This window comes from Salvelinus alpinus, chromosome 14, assembly GCF_045679555.1.
Source record: "Salvelinus alpinus chromosome 14, SLU_Salpinus.1, whole genome shotgun sequence".
Taxonomy (NCBI): domain Eukaryota; kingdom Metazoa; phylum Chordata; class Actinopteri; order Salmoniformes; family Salmonidae; genus Salvelinus; species Salvelinus alpinus.
In genome coordinates, this window is record NC_092099.1 from 20,540,173 (window position 1) to 20,561,389 (window position 21,217).

Below are 21,217 nucleotides of genomic sequence, written 5' to 3' on the forward strand. Positions count from 1 at the left end.
GACATAGACTGACCAGGTGAAAGCTATGATCCCTTACTGATGTCACTTGTTAAATTCAATAATTTAACTAGGCAAGTCAGTTAAGAACAAATTCTTATTTTCAATGACAGCCTAGGAACAGTGGGTTAACTGCCTTGTTCAGGGGTAGAACAACAGATTTTTACCTTGTCAGCTCAGGGAGTCGATCGTGCAACCTTTCGGTTACTAGTCCAAAGCTCTAATCACTAGGCTACCTGCCGCCCACTACAGTCAACGTAGATGAAGGGGAGACAGGTTAAAGATGGATTTTTAAGCCTTGAGACAATTGAGACATGGATTGTGGATATGTGCAATTCAGAGAGTGAATGGCCAATACATAATATGTAAGTTCCTTTGAACAAGGTATTGGTAGTAGGTGCCAGGCGCATAGGTTTGTGTCAAGAACTGCAACACTGCTGGGTTTTTCATGCTCAACATTTTCCTGTGTGTATCAAGAATGGTCCACCACCCAAAGGACATCCACCCAACTTGACACAACTGTGGGAAATATTGGAGTCGACATGGGCCAGCATCCCTGTGGAATGCTTTTGACTCCTTGCAGAGTCTATGCCCCGACAAATTGAGGCTGTTCTGAGGACAAAAGGGGGAAACAAATCACTCAATATCAGGAAGGTGTTCCTAATGTTTGGTATACTCAGTGTATGTACCAAACCCATAACAAAATGCAGTCCACATGTCCATGTAAAGGAGACCTTGCTAAGGTCTTTAAGAAAGCATTATTCAACGTGTATGCTTCCAATTAACCCCAGGAGTGTAGCTAATGTTGCCCAGTCATTGTTCTAATGCTCTGATGTACCGTCTGAGGCCCTTGAACCTACCTCCTCTGGGAAATACCTCTCTTTTATTGCTGAGAAACTGCTGTTTAAGAATAACTGTCCTCATTCATTACAGAGAGATTCATGTAGGGAGGAGGATACAACAACAGGCTTTCTGTCAGTAATGAGCCTCAGTAAGGCAACGGGCTAGGACAAATGTAGAACTCGCTACTGAATGGTCATAATAGAAATACAATCTTCACTTGTGAAAATATTTGAGCTTACAGTAAAACTGACATGCTAGCTATAACAACTGATTTGATAAAGTCAACTTCGTAAACTAAAAGTATTGCATACAAGGATTTGCAAAGAAAACCTCACAGAGTGAATTTAGAATCAAGTGATGCTAAATGGGCAGACAAGATTTAACCGAGGGTCTCTAAATTTTCAAATTTACACAAATCCACAACTAAAGGACTGGGGAAATAAATTCCCTTCACACAACACCATGTTGTTTACACCTCAAGCTGGTAGCCTTTGAATGCTGATCAAAAACACATGGAATATGTCCAAACTCCTTCAACTGCTTGAGGGGCCACAGTTTGATATATTGTTAACCTCTTGCAAACAAACCACAGGGTCATTGTGTGGTGCATCACAAGTCTCTTCATGCATACCAACACATTAGGCATTTGTGCTTTAAAACTCCAGTAGCCTGACAGGCGTTGTTTACACCATGTCAACATGTTGGCTGTGTTTGAAAGTTCATCACCTTAGCTAACCTTAGCTATCTTCTTCATAGATACTATGCTTCTCTTTAGAAACCCATATCTGCTGAAGTTAGTTTGATGTTTGACACACTACTCATTGTGTTGTTCTCTCTGGTCTAGGAGACATTCTCTGCCTGTGGTGTAATTGCGAGCTAGTGTTTGACTAAATAATCCCCCGGACCTCTGACTCAGTGCTTCTCAAATTGCATGTTTGTGTTGCTGTCGTTTTAGGTCTGGAAGAAGGAAGAAGAGAAGGGGAGAAGCCACACTGAGGGATGCCTGGCAGCCATGTTTCGCCTCTCATGTGACTTTACACTCCCAGAGCTGGCACCTCCAGCGGGCCTTTGGGATTGGCTGTGGTGAGCAGCACCAGATGTTTATTATTACCCGTGCTTCCTGTCTGTTCCACCTTGGAAACTGCCATCAGGCTTGAAGAGCCATTGGCTGGGCAGAATGCAGATAGCGACGAGGATGAAAGCCTCAGGACCCTGCCGTCATTTTAACGCTGCCACCAGGACAAGGCTGGGTTATTATAACTGTGTACATATACAGTTGAAGTCGGAAGTTTACATACACCTTAGCCAAATACATTTAAACTCAGTTTTTCACAAATCCTGCCATTTAATCCATGTAGAAATGTCCTGTCTTAGGTCAGTGAGGATCACCACTTTATTTTAAGAATGTGAAATGTCATAATAATAGTGAGAGAATGATTTATTTCAGCTTTTATTTCTTTCATCACATTCCCAGTGGGTCAGAAGTTTACATACACTCAATTAGTATTTGGTAGCATTGCCTTTAAATTGTTTAACTTGGGTCACGTTTCGGGTAGCCTTCCACAAGCTTCCCACAATAAGTTGGGTGAATTTTGGACCATTCCTCCTTACAGAGCTGGTGTAACTGAGTCAGGTTTGTAGGCCTCCTTGCTCGCACACGCTTTTTCAATTTTCTATAGGATTGAGGTCAGGGGTTATTGTCCATTTTGAAGACCCATTTGCGACCAAGCTTTAACTTCCTGACTGATGTCTTGAGATGTTGCTTCAATATATCCACATAATTTTCCTCCTCATGATGCCATCAATTTTGTGAAGTGCACCAGTCCCTCATGCAGCAAAGCACCCCCAGAACATGATGCTACCACCCCCGTGCTTCACGATTGGGATGGTGTTCTTTGGGTTGCATGCCTCCCCCTTTTCCTTCCAAACATAACGATGGTCATTATGGCCAAACAGGTCTATTTTTGTTTCATCAGACCAGAGGACATTTCTCCAAAAAGTACAAACTTTGTCCCCATGTGCAGTTGCAAACCGTAGTCTGGCTTTTTTATGGCGGTTTTGGAGCAGTGGCTTCTTCCTTGCTGAGCGGCCTTTCAGGTTATGTCGATATAGGACTTGTTTTACTATGGATATAGATACTTTTGTACCTGTTTCCTCCAGCATCTTCACAAGGTCCTTTGCTGTTGTTCTGGGATCGATTTGCACTTTTCGCACCAAAGTACGTTCATCTCTAGGAGACAGAACGCGTCTCCTTCCTGAGTGGTATGACGGCTGCGTGGTCCCATGGTGTTTATACTTGCGTACTATTGTTTGTACAGATAAATGTGGTACCTTCAGGCATTTGGAAATTGCTCCCAAGGATGAACCACACTTGTGGAGGTCTACAATTTTTTTTCTGAGGTCTTGGCTGATTTCTTTTGATTTTCCCATGATGTCAAGCAAAGAGGCACTGAGTTTGAAGGTAGGCCTTGATCCACAGGTACACCTCCAATTGACTCAAATGATGTCAATTAGCCTATCAGAATCTTCTAAAGCCATCACATCATTTTCTGGAATTTTCCAAACTGTTTATAGGCACAGTCAATTTAGAGTATGTAAACTTCTGACCCACTGAAATTGTGATACAGTGAATTATAAGTGAAATAATCTGTCTGTAAACAATTGTTGGAAAAATTACTTGTGTCATGCACAAAGTAGATGCCCTAACCGACTTGCCCAAACTATAGTTCGTTAACAAGAAATGTGTGAAGTGGTTGAAAAACGAGTTGTAATGACTCCAACCTAAGTGTATGTAAACTTCCGACTTCAACTGTATATATATTTTAAAAAACTTTATGAGATGCGGTTTACAGCGCTTTGGTAATGTAGTTGTTTCCAGGTAGAATGAAACCATCTCGTTTGGCTCCTTTTCTAAGTAAATGGGCCTGTTGACATTCTTCAATGGAGTATAGAAGACTGTTCTCTACTCAAAGTGAAAAGACGAGGGATCCTTGACTTGTGCCTCTGGCCTGGACAAGGCTCTTTGTGGTAAAAGCGACGCTTATCAAGTCAATTAGCAAGTAGCAAGGTATACATGTAGCTCTCCAAGATCAGGTCCAGATGACATGGACGGACCATACTACTTATAGATAGGTCCTGTTGGCCTATATGTACTGTACCAGTAAGACTCTCCCGTTACCCCAGAAAATATGGGCCACTAGAAAAATGTGGGTTGCAATTCAAAACAAAACACATCACTGTGGCTCACAGGGGTAAATGCAGCTCATTCAATAATTATTCTGGAATAAAAGAAGCCACAAATAGCAGCATTTGGAATGACATTTTCCACTCCACAGGCGAGCCATGGGTTCCTTTCTCTGCTCAGCAACCATTCCATCTTCTCCAGAAAGGTCTGGGAGTTATTTAAACTGGAGAGGGAGGGAGGCTCTTCTCAGAGAAAAGGTCATGAACAGAACTCTTAAAAAGCAATTGGCACAACCCTCTTTGTTCCCAAGTGACAATAACAAACTGTATTTGACATTGAACAGTACAGAAAAAAAATTGGTGCTACAATTCTGCTGTACAGTAGCCAAGTCTTCTATCATTGTCTTTGACTAAAGTACAAACAGGCTGATCACCAGGCTTGATCTACCCTTTCAGAGAAACTGTTTCCAAGTGTATGCTCTCTGTGTGTCTGAAGACTCATTTGGTAAAGGCATTAGTCAGGCAGCCGCACGGGTGGATGAAATCCCTCTAATCTGAGTCAATCTGTCCCCTCCGTTCCTCACTGTATCTATCTATCTATCTATTATCTATCTATCTATCTATCTCTCAGGGGAAGAGAGGGGCACATTGACACATCACAGCCCTGCTAATAAAGCTCTAAGTCTCCGTGATGACAAACGATAACGGAACTGAAATTGCACCCACTTGTTCTGCTGATCTATAATTTCAGAGAAGACAGAGAAGACAGAGAAGACTCAATAAGCTCAGATCTGAAGTGTGTACTGTTCATTGGAGCTGGACCGTATACAGCATGAAACAGAACCTCACCTCAGTGATCTTAATCTCCTAAATACAATGTTCATCATCATAAGCCTTTTATATTTAACCCAGCAAAAGGTTCATGGTACTGCTACTTGTATCATAAATAATTCAAAAACTCATTGCTGTAATTACTCAGCAGTAAACACTAATATTACCAGCCATCTGCTGTATCTCCATCGTGAGAATACTGTGTTACTTGACTCTTGAATACTGTTTTCTTGCCCTCTTTATGCTACTTTCTCACGTCTCAGTACATCTGAACATGTCCTTCAGGCAACGAGAGGCACACAAACTTGACATTGTTAGCCAGCCATGTGAATAACCTCAGACTTGAGAAATCAACTGTGTACATGAATATTCATTAGTAACAACAGCTGCTCCTATAGAATTCAATATAAAAGTGCTGGAATTGAATGGATAAGTAGGCCTACCTCGCTATCTATGAGAAGGTTAGTATGGATCATACAGTTTGGCCATTGCCTGTGGCCAAGGAATTATAATGCATTTAATATTCCTTGCATGTATGAAAGCATGAGGTTGCTCATGCTCTAAATTTCATATAAGCCTGTATTCTATTAAGGGCAAAAATACGCTTATTGTTCAGATAGTATCTCAAAGAAAAGTGCTTTACTTGTGTCCCAACGGTTTCTAATGAGCCTATAATCACTTTCTAGAAGTTCCCATGCTGCAGCTGCTATGATTGTGCATAACATTATCTCTGATCAGGTCTTTAATTTTGCTACTTGTCACACAGGGGGTAGGGACACACACACACACACACACACACACACACACACACACACACACACACACACACACACACACACACACACACACACACACACACACACACACACACACACACACACACACACACACACACACACACACACACACACACACACACACACACACACACACACACACACACACACACACACACACAATGGAGACATAATGAAACACAGACACAAAACTCCCAGGCTAATCTTTGGGGTTTCCCATGACCACCCCCTACTCCCTCCTCCTCCCTCCTTCTCTCACAGCTGCTGGGAGCTCTTTCTCTTCCAGCGGTCTCCGTATCGGCATACCTATTGTCTCCAGCATCACGCTGCCAACCTCTCACCCCTGACCCAACAGTTTACCCTACTCTAACTCCGGGGCTCGAGGCTCCCAGACATCTTTAACACGGGGACCTCCTTCTCCATTCAGCCCAGCCAGAGCTCCCCCCTCTCTCTCTCGCTCTCTCTCTCTATCTCCACAGGCCAGGCATCTAAAGGAGTGTCAGGATTCATCAGCAGCGCTATGACAACAGAGGAATGGATGGGGCAGCTCACTTTAATGCCTTTGTTCTGCCACGCAGCACTCCTAACCCTCCCAACCCGGCTATGTGAGCTATGATCTGCATCCTGGAGCTGGATCCTGGAAGGACAAAGACCTGCTGCAACCTGAACTTGGCATTTCCACCCCGCTGCTGGCCCCAGGCACCAACCAGGAGATGTGTTGACCAGTTATCCTTTATTCAATTCTGACTAAAGTGAATATAGGGTCACAAGTGTTGTAAGATGAAGATGGAAACTAATCTATTTTAGTAAGTGGGTCATTCCATTACTCTACACAGAAAATTCTCCAGTGTTATTTTTTCAAAGAAATCAACACTGAAAGTGTTGAGTATGTGGACCCATATACTCAGTGTTAAGTGAACACACTGCTTAGAGTAAAGCCTTATTCAAATATTTCCCGGAGTGCCCTGCCTTTCGAGTAAATTGTAGAGTTAACACCTATGACTGTATTTGTTAGTGACAGAGACATGGTTGTTGCATTCATCCATTCACTTGTCCCTGTAGTGGTACCCTGTAAGGTCATCCTATGTACCTTTAGTTATAAGTGCATAATTGTACCCCAGTTCATACAGGACTGCAAGTAGGGTCCCAAAATTCCCACATTTTATTTTGTTTTCACACTGGATAATTTCCCAGTCTATTGGTATGTCTAAGGAGAGGTAGAGTAGAGGGAGCAATGAAAACACAGACGGTGGATGACCCATTTATGCCAACATCAGCCTCTGTACTGTACTTCTAAATGTCTCCTGCTCTCAGCTGTAGCTGAATGTGTACATTAAACCATCCTGAAGGACACAACACAGTTATACCAACTGTTTGGTATATCTGAATGTGAAAAATAACAGACATAATTTCATAAACACTATAGACTGCAAGCTGAATTCCAATTTCCAACTGCTTGGCTCATGCATCTGACAGCGCATACTTTAATATGTCCTGAAGCCATGTTATTCCTCATTAGATTCACCCATCCAATTGTGAACCACAGACGAAAAACACAGACATCCCTCAATTCTAGTGCCAATAGCCAAACATCAGATCTAAAAACATAGCAAATGATCATCCCATTTTTTATGTTCATAAAAAAACTGACCATAGCTGAAAAGCCAGCCAGGCGACTTAAACAGCTTTCGTTAAGCCTAAATGAAACCAGCAGCTTTGAACTTGGTCAAGTCAAATAGATGACACACACACACACACACACACACACACACACACACACACACACACACACACACACACACACACACACACACACACACACACACACACACACACACACACACACACACACACACACACACACACACACACACACACACACACACACTGAATCCTACTTCTCATGTACATCTGGTTAATAAGGTCCACTATCCCCAATACGGTTCTACAAAGCTCTTTAATTGGTCCCAACCCTGTTTGGGTAACAGTAAACCAGGAAGCTGGTCGCTCCCTATGTTCCAGATGTTCTCTCTCCTTCACTGCATTATTTTTTCATCTCAGCTGTGGCCTCTCTATTGTTACAGCATTAGTTTCTTATAGAGCAGATGTCCAACATTGAAATGAATTATGAGACATAGCAGCAGTTTAAATATCACACAGCACCGCTAACTCCTCTCCCCTGGTCTCCCTTGGTCTGTGTTGCTCACTGAACACAGTTTCGGGGGTCAAGTTGTTTTTCAGACAGGAACATCTGGGATTTCCTCTCCCAGGCCCTGAAGCTTCATTCTCATTGACATTCTCTTAGTCCAGGGCTTTGCAGCTCTCACACTGTTCTCAATGTTTTCACTTCTCATTTCCTCATAAATGAACTAGAAGGATACAAAATCCTCTCAGCTTAAATACTGTCCCATTAACCAAAGAACCATAGTGATGCTAGCTAGACACCAGAAAAAATGCTTCCAGTATAGTTTGGTCAAGATATAAATGTTACCAATAACATTGATAATTCTTTACCAGCCAACACACCAGATATCTTTCTACATCTCTCATATTTGTGTTGAGAGAATATGAGGCTCAGTCATGCGTCTAGATACTGTAAACTACATTCTTTATTCCAATTTTTCAATCCCCAAACAGTCTTAGCGGCAAATGTGATCCCTGGATACACACGCTAATGGGTTTCCTGCAGCTGTCGCTTTAACCAGACAGAATGCTCAGCTATTACCAATATTTTCATCTGCTGGGCAGAGGTGTCTTCTATGTCTATCAAGATAATCCTAGGAGGATAACAGGTGGACAATGTGAGCTTGACTCAGAGCCTTCATTCATTCCACAGGAAAAGCATTCCTAGCGGAACAATTCGGCTAACACGGTCAAAGCTCTGAGACACTGGTTCCATAGTCACATGCATTAGAATCACAGTGAGCTGACTGGGGGGGGGGGGGGGGGATCATCATGTGTACATTCTGTAACATCGAAGATGTGCTAAGAATATTCTTCAATTAAAAGGAGTTAGGCAATGTGTGTACATGTCGACCTTTGGAACAGTTCAACTGATTTATCTCTTAAATGTATCTTTCAATAGCAGTGATCAATTATGACTTGCTTATAAGGACGCTGGTCTAATTAGTGTCTTTTCATTTGACATCTTTTCGTAAACATTGAGCATTTGTACAGTATTTGGGGGTTGGAATTTGCTTGATTGGATTTGATAAATATTAAACGGAGTTCTCTTTATTCACATAAAACGAGTCAAAAGAATCACTGTATTGGGCCATTAGCAAATTCCATCAGAATGCCAGAAGCAGTATCCATCCACAGCTATGCAACAGGTAAACACCACCAGATACTTGGCTGTTAAACCAGATCTCACAAAAGTATTATTTTTCATGTTGTCCTGAAGAGGCCCAGAGGAAGTATGAGAGGGTTACTTTAGTTTGCATTTAAAAGTCTGCTCGATACAGCGTACCCTTTTGGCTGCATGTGAATGGCCCGGGGCAGGCCAGCATGCCTCTTCATATGGTGAACACTTCTTAGCGCTGCACTGGGGGAACCCCAGATGCCTTTGTCTTACGGTTGTTTAGCAGCAGTGCTAAAGGAGCCGAGCACAAAGAGCTATCTGTGAAGTTGTTGAATATTCTCCATGGGCACTTGGCCAACAGGCTGGTCCTACAGCCTTCTTCTGTAATTTTGCTTTCACATAGGATTCACAGCATGTTGCTTGTAAAAACAATTGGTCAATGTTTCTTTTAAACAGCCCTATTTTTACCTCTTTCTTGTGGGCATTCTCTCTTTATCTAGCCATTGCTTTTGCCGGGAAAGAGCAAGAGACATTCAACTTTGACCCTGTTGTTGTGATCGTTGTCACGGTAACCTGACAGCTGTAGTTTCTATTCCCCTATTTAAATTCTGACGTTCCACTGCTTTCATTTCTTCACATTCACAATGGTAGGTTAGCAGCTTGTCATAGCCTACTTGTAAATAATTAGTAATTAATGACCTTGCATTTTCCTGTTATGGTGAATAAAAAGTTGGCTACTCAAAACATTCTATGTTCTGGTAATTATATGAGCAGGCTAGACAAAGAAATCCATTATTAATTTGTTCATGCAGGTCCTAAAAAACATTATAAGACTAATCAAATGTATTTTCGAAAGAACAGAATAGCATAGCATTTGAGTTTATTATGTTACTGGTCTGCTGCAACATGCAAATGAAATCAATAGTTATTTTTTAAACAGACAAGAGACACACTTAGCCTACATTCCACTGCCCTGATCACAACCAACACACATATGGCCTATATTTTATTGTAAGAATTCATTTAAAGGAATATAACAGAATAAAATGGAAATAATATTTGGAACGGCATTAGAATCTGCTCTGTTCGATCATGTACAGAATAAAAACCTCTGACCTGGATGAAACTCTGTAGGATGATTTCAGAAAGCACCTTTTTTTATCCACATTGGATGTAATCACAAAATCGCACACCTTCTTTCCTTTCAAACTCCCCAACAGCTATATTGCCTGATGACAGATAGCCTACTAGCGATTTCTAGTTTAAATTAGAAACTTATGCATATTAAGTATTTAAGCTGCAATAAGTAACTTTTTGGGCGACCCAATCAAATTTGCATAGAAATGTGTGCTATAGATCTGTCTTTCTCTGTGAAAGCAAGTCTAAGAAGTGGTAGATCTGTTCTATGTGCGCTATTTCTATGCTTCCTTTTCTTAAGTTTAGTTTTTGCGTCTTTACCTTCCAGTTTTGTACATCAGCCTCAAACTTGAAAATACTATATTTTTGGTTATGGAAAATATATTTCACAGCAGTTTAGATGGCACAATGACTCTACACTATACTTGCTTGTTTTGTCACATAAACTGAAATTAGGAGATTTATTAGAATTTTTGCAACCAGGAAATGGCGGAGCGACTTTAATCCAGAATTTATTAGCTAAATATAAGGGCCTTTAAAGGGAGATTTCATATTCATCATGTCCAGTACCACCCCAACATCAATGTGAAAATGGTGCGCTTCTATGTTTTGTAGTATTTTGTTTTTGAGAAAGATAAGTGTTTCCAATAATATCATTGGTGTGCATCGTATGATTTTAACCAATTATGAGTAGGCATTGCCTACTAATTGGTTGATGATGTCATTGGAAACATTTATCTTTCTCTGTGTTTTTTTACTACAGAACATAGCAACGAGCCATTTTCACAATAGTATGTTGATGTTGGGGTGGTGCTGGAGATGAAGACTTTAAATACCTGACGAAGATCCGTTTCGTATCGAAAAGCGGTGAATTGGGAGCTTTAACAGTGTGTGGGCCTTCTTGTTCTGTACTAGTATTCTTTATTAGACCAGCACCTATGTTTTTAAGCATGTGCGTATGACCACAAACTTGCCTTTAAATATTTACCCATCAAAGTCAAGAAAAAAAAGATGAAATGGTAGTGTGCATTCCCCCAGGCTAAATTACAAAGCATTTCTGTGACAATAGACAAGAACAACTCAAGGACAGAACTACATACATTTAAATGGAGAGAAAAAAATGCATTAAAAGCATTTCTGTGGTCGACAAGGACAAGTTTGATGTCGGACAACAATAGAATGTTCATAATTCAATGTGTGCCAAAGACGGTAAGATGAAAGGAGAGGGGTTGGCGGGACTTTTAAATACATTACCGCAATCATGGCTTGGTTGGTTGGCAGTAATAATAGTACAGGTTTTGTTGCAATACCTTTCAGACATAGAGAAAAGGTGTCAAAAAGTTGGTGGCATGATAAAGTAAGCGAAAAAACGTCTAGGTATGAAAGGTATATAACAGTCCTCCACCACCACAATACATTCCCAGTCTCCCACAGCGTAATGTATTCTGGGGGTATTTTCTCTCTGGCTCTCTGCAGATGACCCTGGAGGGCATTAGCTGGAAGCTAACTCTGTTGCTGCTACCCTAACTGCCATCCACAGCCAAACAGTTCTTTTTTTTTTTTTTTTACGGTTCCATAAAAAGCAAAGACTGAACTGAACTAAAATACAAAACAAAACAGATCAAGGCTACAACATGAGAAGTTCAAGCGGTGGCTTTGAACAAGGTCAGAAGACAATGAGAGATACTGACCGCAGTATGTTGAAGTGTGTTGAATGGCTCCAATATTTCACTTGAGCTATCACTGTTGACAGCGAAATCACCGCAAAAGGGTCTGCCAGTTGTCTATTTCAGGCACATTATAAAATGGAAGGTGAAAGATTATTGGGGCTCCTTCGGTCCAATTGGATTTTATTTCATTATTTTGCTTTCTCTGCAGAGATACAGAAAGATTTCGTACTCGTATCATTAAATACTATTGCTCCCACAAAATTAAGATACAAATCCAAAGGAAGTAGTCTGTCTTGTTAATTGCATCAGCCCCATCTTTGACGACACTATCATTAACCCCCATCTCGCCCTCTGACCTACTAGCTAATTCACTGGCCCAGATCCTGATCTAGTACTGAAGGGTTGGGGCCTCTGGGTTACTAGTATAGGAAATGATGTCACAACCTACAGATACCTCTGCCCCCTGGTATCAGTAGCTAGGCATTATGCTGTCTATCACTATATACCAATTATGTCAAGCCACTATTCCTGACCCTGAAACAAAGTGACTGTTATGCCCTAGCCTATATACTTTATGATCTGTGTAGGCTATTTGTTTAACCGAAGCTTGGCAATAGTTCTGGGTCATGTTGGAAATGGTTATTGATTTCCGTCGCATCAATACAGTCCCCAAGCGTAGGCTGGACAGATGATAGTGTATCAGAAAGTAAATGGTGTGTTGGTGTCATCTCTCTCTCTCTCTCCAGTGTTGTGTAATTTGATTTGGGCAGCATGCAGCAGTGCATGATGCACTACAGTGGCCTGTTCAATGAGGGTGTGAATGCACATCAGCACTGTGTCGGTCTGTGGCCCACTATCTGCTTTTGTGTCGTTCTGTGGCCCACTGTCTGCTTTTGTGTCAGTCTGTGGCCCACTGTCTGCTTTTGTGTCAGTCTGTGGCCCACTATCTGCTTTTGTGTCAGTCTGTGGCCCACTGTCTGCTTTTGTGTCAGTCTGTGGCCGACTGTCTGTTTTGTGTCGGTCTGTGGCCGACTGTCTGTTTTGTGTCGGTCTGTGGTCCACTGTCTGCTTTTATGTCGGTATGTGGCTACTGTCTGGTTTTGTGTCGGTCTGTGGCCACTGTCTGCTTTTATGTCGGTCTGTGGCTACTGTCTGCTTTTGTGTCGGTCTGTGGCCGACTGTCTGCTTTTGTGTCGTTCTGTGGCTACTGTCTGCTTTTGTGTCGGTCTGTGCCCCACTGTCTGCTTTTGTGTCGGTCTGTGGCCGACTAACTGCTTTTGTGTCGGTCTGTGGCCCACTGTCTGCTTTTGTGTCGGTCTGTGGCCGACTGTCTGCTTTTGTGTCATTCTGTGGCTACTGTCTGCTTTTGTGTCGGTCTGTGGCCGACTAACTGCTTTTTGTCGGTCTGTGGCTACTGTCTGCTTTTGTGTCGGTCTGTGGCTACTGTCTGCTTTTGTGTCGGTCTGTGGCCCACTGTCTGCTTTTGTGTCGGTCTGTGGCCCACTGTCTGCTTTTGTGTCGGTCTGTGGCCGACTAACTGCTTTTTGTCGGTCTGTGGCTACTGTCTGCTTTTGTGTCGGTCTGTGGCTACTGTCTGCTTTTGTGTCGGTCTGTGGCCCACTGTCTGCTTTTGTGTCGGTCTGTGGCTAGTGTCTGCTTTTGTGTCGGTCTGTGGCTACTGTCTGCTTTTGTGTCGGTCTGTGGCCCACTGTCTGCTTTTGTGTCGGTCTGTGGCCGACTAACTGCTTTTTGTCGGTCTGTGGCTACTGTCTGCTTTTGTGTCGGTCTGTGGCTACTGTCTGCTTTTGTGTCGGTCTGTGGTCCACTGTCTGCTTTTGTGTCGGTCTGTGGCCGACTAACTGCTTTTTGTCGGTCTGTGGCTACTGTCTGCTTTTGTGTCGGTCTGTGGCTACTGTCTGCTTTTGTGTCGTTCTGTGGCTACTGTCTGCTTTTGTGTCGGTCTGTGGCCCACTGTCTGCTTTGTGTCGGTCTGTGGCCCACTGTCTGCTTTTTGTCGGTCTGTGGCCCACTGTCTGCTTTTGTGTCGGTCTGTGGCTACTGTCTGCTTTTGTGTCGGTCTGTGGCTACTGTCTGCTTTTTGTCGGTCTGTGGCCCACTGTCTGCTTTGTGTCGGTCTGTGGCTACTGTCTGCTTTGTGTCGGTCTGTGGCCCACTGTCTGCTTTGTGTCAGTCTGTGGCAACTGTCTGCTTTTGTGTCGGTCTGTGGTCCACTGTCGGCTTTCACCCAGGCCTTCTGGAAATGTTTGTGTGGACCACACATTCTGTGCTGTACAAAAAACACTGATACAGACTGTTTGTCCACAGACAGGGATGACAAATATCCCCTCAGCTAGGCTCGGGCCACTGCCAGCATATAGAGTATCTGAAGACACTTTGTCTATCATGGGTTTGTTCATGTTATAAGGTACTTTATACTATCAGGATGCATTTTTAAAATTATTAATAAAAAGGCTATTGTAGAAAAAGTTTTTGTTACTCTGGAGGTAATGTTCAATAACAAAAACTCACAGTTACATTTTTTTTTAAAACAAGCTCAACAAACAATCGCACAGTCAATGTCTATATTATGACCAACCATGTCAAACGGAACAAGTGTTCTGGAGGAGGCAGGATGTACTAATTTACATATCCTGGATATTTTTAGGCATTGAGATTCCATCCTGTTTCCAGCACCAATGTGACAACTCTCTAACAAGGGTGAACTCTGGAGGTTAGCACAGTGAATCCCCCCCCCCCCCCTCGCCCCCACACATCACTGTGGAGCAGTGAATAGCCCCTTAATAAAAGTGAGGGGGACGGGCCATGCTTGAGCAAGCATTCCCACTCAGGAACTTCTATTCCTATCATTTCATATCACAATACACAATGGCCCTCTTTGTGACAGGAGGAGGACTTATTAAGCTCAACAAATTAACATGAGCGCTTGGACGGAGCCGCAATGTTGGTGCCGGGCAATCAACCATCCACAGTGAAGACAGAGAAGAGAGGATAAGAGGTGTGGACAAGTGGAGAGAATGAGAAGTGAAGAGGGGAGAAGGAAATGAAGAGAAGGAGGACAGACAGCAGGAGAGGTGGGAAGGTGGAACAGGAGAAGAAAGAGGAGGGGAGAGAAAGAGAAAGGGATTAAATAGCAGAGTTTATTTGGTTGGACTAAGTGGTTTCACATCAGAGCAGCTCAGATTGTCTGAGAGGATATGTGGGCCTCATCTGCTGCTTAATTGCCAAAGATGCTCAGTAAGATCCTCTGCCAAATGGAAAGAAGCCCAGAAATCATTAAATTATTACAACAAATACCTCATTAACATGGATATTAAGCATATTTGATGCCCACAAACCCATAATAAAGAGTAATGAAAAATCGTGAATGCTGAAAATGAAATTGTCTACATAATAACAACAAAAACATAGAGTATGTGGAAAGAGGTGGGGGTGAAATTGTGGTTGATGAAACATAATAAACAAATGGTTGCATCAGTGGCTGAGTAAATGTGTTATAATGTCATCCTTTCTAACTTCATCATTCCTACACAGGTGGTAAAATGACAGCGGTCACATGTGAGAATACCAGGTATTTGAACAGAAAACAGGCCAAACTGGGTCTCTGCAGACTTCACAAAAATATGGATGTAAAAGTTATTCATGAGCTGTCCTCTGTTCCAGTATCCATTATCTGGAGTGGGCCTGGCCTGGACCAGCTGTGCTCCCACACACAGAGATAACCTTGAATCATCTCAGAGCATGAGAAAAATAATCTCACCCTCTGTTATTGCTCAGGCATCGGTTGACAAGCCGCTGATTCTGAGAGCAAAAAAACACTCGCCCAGTGGCATGACATTCAAAGATGTGGAACATTTCCTCTCCTTTCCTCTCGTCCCTCTCAGGATGCAGGGTCACTGCACAGTCGTGTGCGCACTGTGTATATAACCCTGTCACAGTAACCCTGCTTGGTGTGACAAAAATAATCTGACACCTTCCGGACATCCCAGATGGTTGCACAAACACCAGGCAGACAGGCAGTTCAAAAAAGTCCCAAGGAGGGACAACATCTGAGATAGATAATTTCCATGAAGCAGAAATAAACAATATGTCTGTTTTCTCAATTGGTGTGTCAATGTAGTCAACAATGACGTTCTGAAATTACAGTCAATGGAGACATTGACTTTGGGATTGAGGGAGATGAACAACATTTGGCACAAGACTTATGTCACCACTAAACTCTACCCGTAAACCATGAGTAATAGAGATAAGCCAATCGTATGACAGACAACAGCACCCATGAGATGTTTAATCAAATGAGTCTTTCAAAATTACATTATTGATTTGGGTTAGCAATCAAGTGATTTTTTCTCTCTTTCTCCTATTACAGTCATAAACAATGACGCCAGTGGTGAATCACTCTTTCCAGAGAACAATTATGTTAAGTACAGATCAAAACAGTTTTTGGGGTTTGAGAGTTTCCATGCAGGAAAAACTATTTATATTTTTTTGGCTCTCAAGGTCTGGCTCAGAGAGGAATTGTTCAGAGTCAAGTAAATCCATAATTCGCTGTATTTGATTAGCCTTAACTCCTGCAGTCACAAGACAGCCCCAAATGTGAACGAGCATATAATTAAATTGTCTCTATAAAATGGAAAATGACAGGCTTGTAAGTTTCCCCTTTTCGCATCTGCCCCTTCTCTCCTTTCAGAGTATCTATAAACCGGCAGTAGATCAAGAAATGGCAGAGACATATTGATCCCATCTGTAAAGTACTTTGACTAATGAAACAGCCAGAAGCCACTCCTAGGCCCCTGTATTGCAAACAAAAACGTAAGTTCTTAGCTGCTGTACTGCATAAACAAGCATGATCCTCACAAGCACTATAAAACAGTTATCCTTCCTCAATTATATCATGGTAATATCCCAAGGGGTGATAGTTTAGATCCCATAATAGTGTTGCATGAGGCCACAATCTCTACTCTGGGCTGTTGGCATGGAGGAGATGCATAGCAACAGAGGCCAATGCTGAGTAAACAGGTGAGAGTCACATGACTATAGAGCTGAGTAGAAGTTGGCAAAACATCTGGAACATCTAACTCCATGCTGCTTACTCACTGAATTAAGTCTTGGACTTCGGAGGTCCCAGTCAGAGCCAAGCATCCTCCCACATTGTCCATATATCCACTGTTATAAAACCTCTTTAACACCATAGAGGCATCGGAGAAACAGTGGGGAATGTTTTAAATGTGACACCACCTCCATGAGAAAGTCACCAGGGAATCCATTTAGACAGTGCCAGTAACCTACAGGCTAATGTCTGAAGGGCATCATCTGTTCTCCATGTCTTCAAGGCATCCTGTATTTTTTGGGATGTAGTCACCAGTCCATGCCTGCATTCCTGATTTAATCTACAGCAGAGTCTTCTCTGTGTATTCCTATGAAGCATGGAGAACAAAACATATCCCTAAACAGCAGTAAGACATTAATTTCATTATGCAAAACAGGTCAACCATCAGAACCACTGGAAAGATCCTTGTGCTTGTTTTCCACTTTTCCACAGTGATAATATAGTCATCAACACATTACATGCTGTTAGATCACGTCTTATTAGTCTTTCTCGTGCGTTACGGATAACATCTTAGGGAAAAATTCAACAACACCGCCAGCCAATACCTCATTATAAGAAGCTCACCAGCACTACTATACTCAATGATAGGTTGAAGTGAATACACAACTAACTTCTCATTCCTATCCCTCCTAGGGGACCTATTGTCTTAATGTCCTACTGAGAGACATATGAATGTGAACAGAGCCTTGGGGCAGTGGACAATGGTCAATTGCAATGCAAGGCAATATCCTCTGAGAGAGAGAGAGAGAGAGAGAGAGAGAGAGAGAGAGAGAGAGAGAGAGAGAGAGAGAGAGAGAGAGAGAGAGAGAGAGAGAGAGAGAGAGAGAGAGAGAGAGAGAGAGAGAGAGAGAGAGAGAGAGAGAGAGAGAGAGAGAGAGAGAGAGAGAGAGAGAGAGAGAGAGAGAGAGAGAGAGAGAGAGAGAGAGAGAGAGAGAGAGAGAGAGAGAGAGAGAGAGAGAGAGAGAGAGAGAGAGAGAGAGAGAGAGAGAGAGAGAGAGAGAGAGAGAGAGATACAGGATGAGGGGCCTCAATGTGTTATTTCACAGGGAGTCCGTCTACTCTGCAACTTGCAATTCAGTGAACTTCCCTCGGCATCAACAGCCACTAAAGTTGCACACAAAGGAGCAGGGCCAAATTAGGAACACAAAGAGGCCACTGTGGGAGCTTCATAGGGAATTAATGAATGCTGATACACATTCTCACACTGACAGTGTTCTCTCCTCCCAGTCCTCCCATAGCCTCAGCTGCTCCATTGCAAATCAACAGGCTTATGTGACAGCGCTATTCTATTTGTTTTCTTAGAATCCATCTATCCTGTAAGAGGGAAGGCTCAGTTCCCCCAATAAAAAAAGCAACATTTAGGCCTGCCTTGGAGAGCATCAACAATCTATTTCTGCATTAATGAGAATGATTCTGCTCCTATTAATGAAGGACCGTGTGATATGATATTAAGAACATAAAAGACACTGACTATAGCTTAACAGTCTCATAGACACTTTGGGGGTAAATGAGAGTGCTCTTTCTCAATCTATACTGTCTGTCCCATCTGGGACAGACAGTATAAAAGCCCATAAGTCCGCTGGGACTTATGGGCCCATAAGTCCGCTGGGAGCCTTTAAGAAGTTGCTGAATATCCATAGCATTGGCGCCTAGCTCCCTATTGCCAGGCAGGCATCCCCTGGGTCGAAACACAGATGGTCAACACTTGGGACTGAGTCAGAGAGTCAAGTAGGACACAGGAATTACACCCCAGTACAACTCCCAGCCCCTCACAGGCACGGCACTGCATCACTTGCCTAGCCTGCCTGAGACAGTGCGAAACTTGATGGAGGGTGTATAGTCTATGGACTCTACGTTGGTTTTGATACCCAAATGATATAGCATAATATAGGTTTTTGTTTATAAACTAAAACTCATCCACTGTCCGCCCACACAACTCTCAAACTCGTTAGTAACAGCTCAATATGTTGCATGTTGCATACCCAGATGTAGCTGCAACTAAAGCTCCACAAGCTCCACGGATATTACACCACCAATTATTCAATAACAATCTGAAACATCGCTATAAAAGCTATTGGAGAATGCATTTCCAATCCATCAACCAAATTATATAGTCAAAACATTATGATCTCTTCAATCAAAACCAATCTATACTGGAAAATGACTCATACAAGATGGCATTATAAACATGTATTTGTGATCAATAACTCATTGAGTTAGTGGTTGAGAAACCAAAGAGCAATATGAGGAATGTACTTCCTCAGACAGCTGATAATGATGTGGGTTATCAACTCCAGTTGGAACTTCTCAGCCCATGCCGAGTTGCGCCTGGTAGTAGGGAAATCCTTTCAGACTTATCTCCCTATAATCGTCTTGTGTCGAGTTGGTCAACTACTCTAATGCTGATAGCCTACTAAACCGGGTCAGATAAAAATAAATTGGGTGGAAAGTATTGTAAACATGACACCTTTAGATGTGGTTTGCGCGGAGAGATCTCATTGGAGGACAAAAAGAATCAACAATCACGGAAAAAGTGGTCAATCTTAAACGTTAAGTCAAACATAAACATGTATTTATATTTAATTTTAAACCTACCCATTTTTAGTTTCCCAGAGTTTCCGAAGTTGAGGAGTCTGTTAAAAGTTCAGCTAACGGGTGATGTTGCGTCCAAGAGATGCACAACGAACGCCTAACTAGTCCACAAAGTTGTTGCTGCACCGCGTCCCGTTTGGAGACAGGCTGAGTGACGTCACCACCGGAGGATTAGTGTGTAGGTCTGGGTAGGACAGGACAGCGTAGTGCTTAGGCCCCTTAACGCGCCCCTCTTCAGATGACAACTGTGACAAGTTTGTTGCTCATTCAACACCAGATACTTTATCTTTGTTCAGCCCAGTTATGCAGCATGCACAACATTCTTATGGGGGTCCAGATAAAAGACCACTGGTCTAAATTTAGATCAATGAAAATGTGCCATTGCTTGGGTAAAGGCGATACCTGGGTTAAATTATCCACATAATGCCTTAGCTGAGATGTTTTGAGGGAATGTAATAAACGTGTAATTCAAGTGAAATGACACATCAAGTTATACCCCCCAAATTATATTTGTCTGGTGAGACAGGTTTAGCATTGCAGGGTAAGCCAAGGCTTATTCTCAATGCTGCAGTGTCCTGTGATGTACCCCTGAAGCTCCCAGTAATCCAATGTTTTGGATAAGGTGTTAAGTTGTCAGGTCAGCTGGGCTGTCCTGTCCAAGAAAGACAACAAGGACAAGGAACCAATGACAGATCAGAGGTTAGACCCAGACCACCCTTAGCGGAATTGCCACCAACCGGATCGTTCCGGTTTTCAGTGATACAGCTATCTTCAACCTAGCTTCCTTTTCCGTGGGAACTCCGCTCATGCTTTTCTTTTACGCCTGCTAAATTAGGTTAGCCCTAGACTTGCAGTGTCAGTGAATCCAACCTGCTGTCCACTGGCATAAATTCCAGTCCCTCTGTTTCTGGAGCCCGTAGCACGCTCTACAGCAGGTATATTTCACTGGTCATCCCCAAAGCCAACTCCTCCCATGGCTGCCTTTCCTTCCAGTTCTCTGCTGCCAATGACTGGAATGAATAGCAAAAATCACTGAAGCTGGAGTCTTATATCTCCCTCACTAACTTCAATCTTTTTTTCCCCCAAGATGGCGTAGCAGTGCAGACGTGGTTTGTCGTCCTCTCGTTTACTTTTTGTATTTTTCGTCTTTTTTGTATATATTTCCATTTATTTTCAATCTCTTTTCTATTTTTAAATTAAATATACCTTCCGGTAACCCGCCTCACTCAATGTGACACGGATCCGCATTTTTTTTTTTAGACCTTATAGCCAGAACCTCCATCAGAAGCTAACCATCAGAGGCTAACCAGCTAATTAGCTACTAGCTATTTAGTTATTGTTAGCCACTGCTAGCGGCCTTTACCTTCTGCACAGCACCAACCGTTTTTTTTTTACCTGGATAATACCTACCAGCCTCAGGCAGTTTTTCTCCACTACAACGCCGGATTCCTGCCGTAAACCCTGGACCATTACTCCTGATCATCACAGCTAGCTAGCTGCCACCGAGTGACCCAGCCCCGAAGCTAGGCCTGAGCCAGCCCCACCTCCCGGCCTACTCTGTGATCACCCGGCTACCCAGCCGATGCCTCCCGGACACGGCTAGAATCCACTACTCCACCGGATACTTGCCGTAAGCTCTGGACCTTTGCAGCGGATCATCGCTGCTAGCTAGCTGCTACCGAGTGGCTATAGTGGCTAACGCCCCTGCCCCGAGGCTAGCACCAGTTAGCCGTGAGCC

General features: G+C 42.8%; 1 protein-coding gene across 2 annotated transcripts in view; it reads right to left on the bottom strand.

Annotated features, from left to right (window-relative positions):
* The window catches only part of LOC139538581 (neuronal membrane glycoprotein M6-b), a 49,075-nt gene extending 29,443 nt beyond the window's left edge, over positions 1-19,632 (bottom strand). Inside the window, exon 1 of one of the 2 annotated variants that reach the window (XM_071340766.1) lies at positions 19,483-19,614. In XM_071340766.1, coding sequence (XP_071196867.1) covers positions 19,483-19,486 — 4 coding nt within the window. In that variant the 5' untranslated portion in view covers positions 19,487-19,614. Of the gene's footprint in view, positions 1-19,482 lie in introns of both variants that reach the window. The other variant, XM_071340768.1, reaches the window with a different exon arrangement.
* Positions 19,633-21,217: the final 1,585 nt, after the last annotated feature.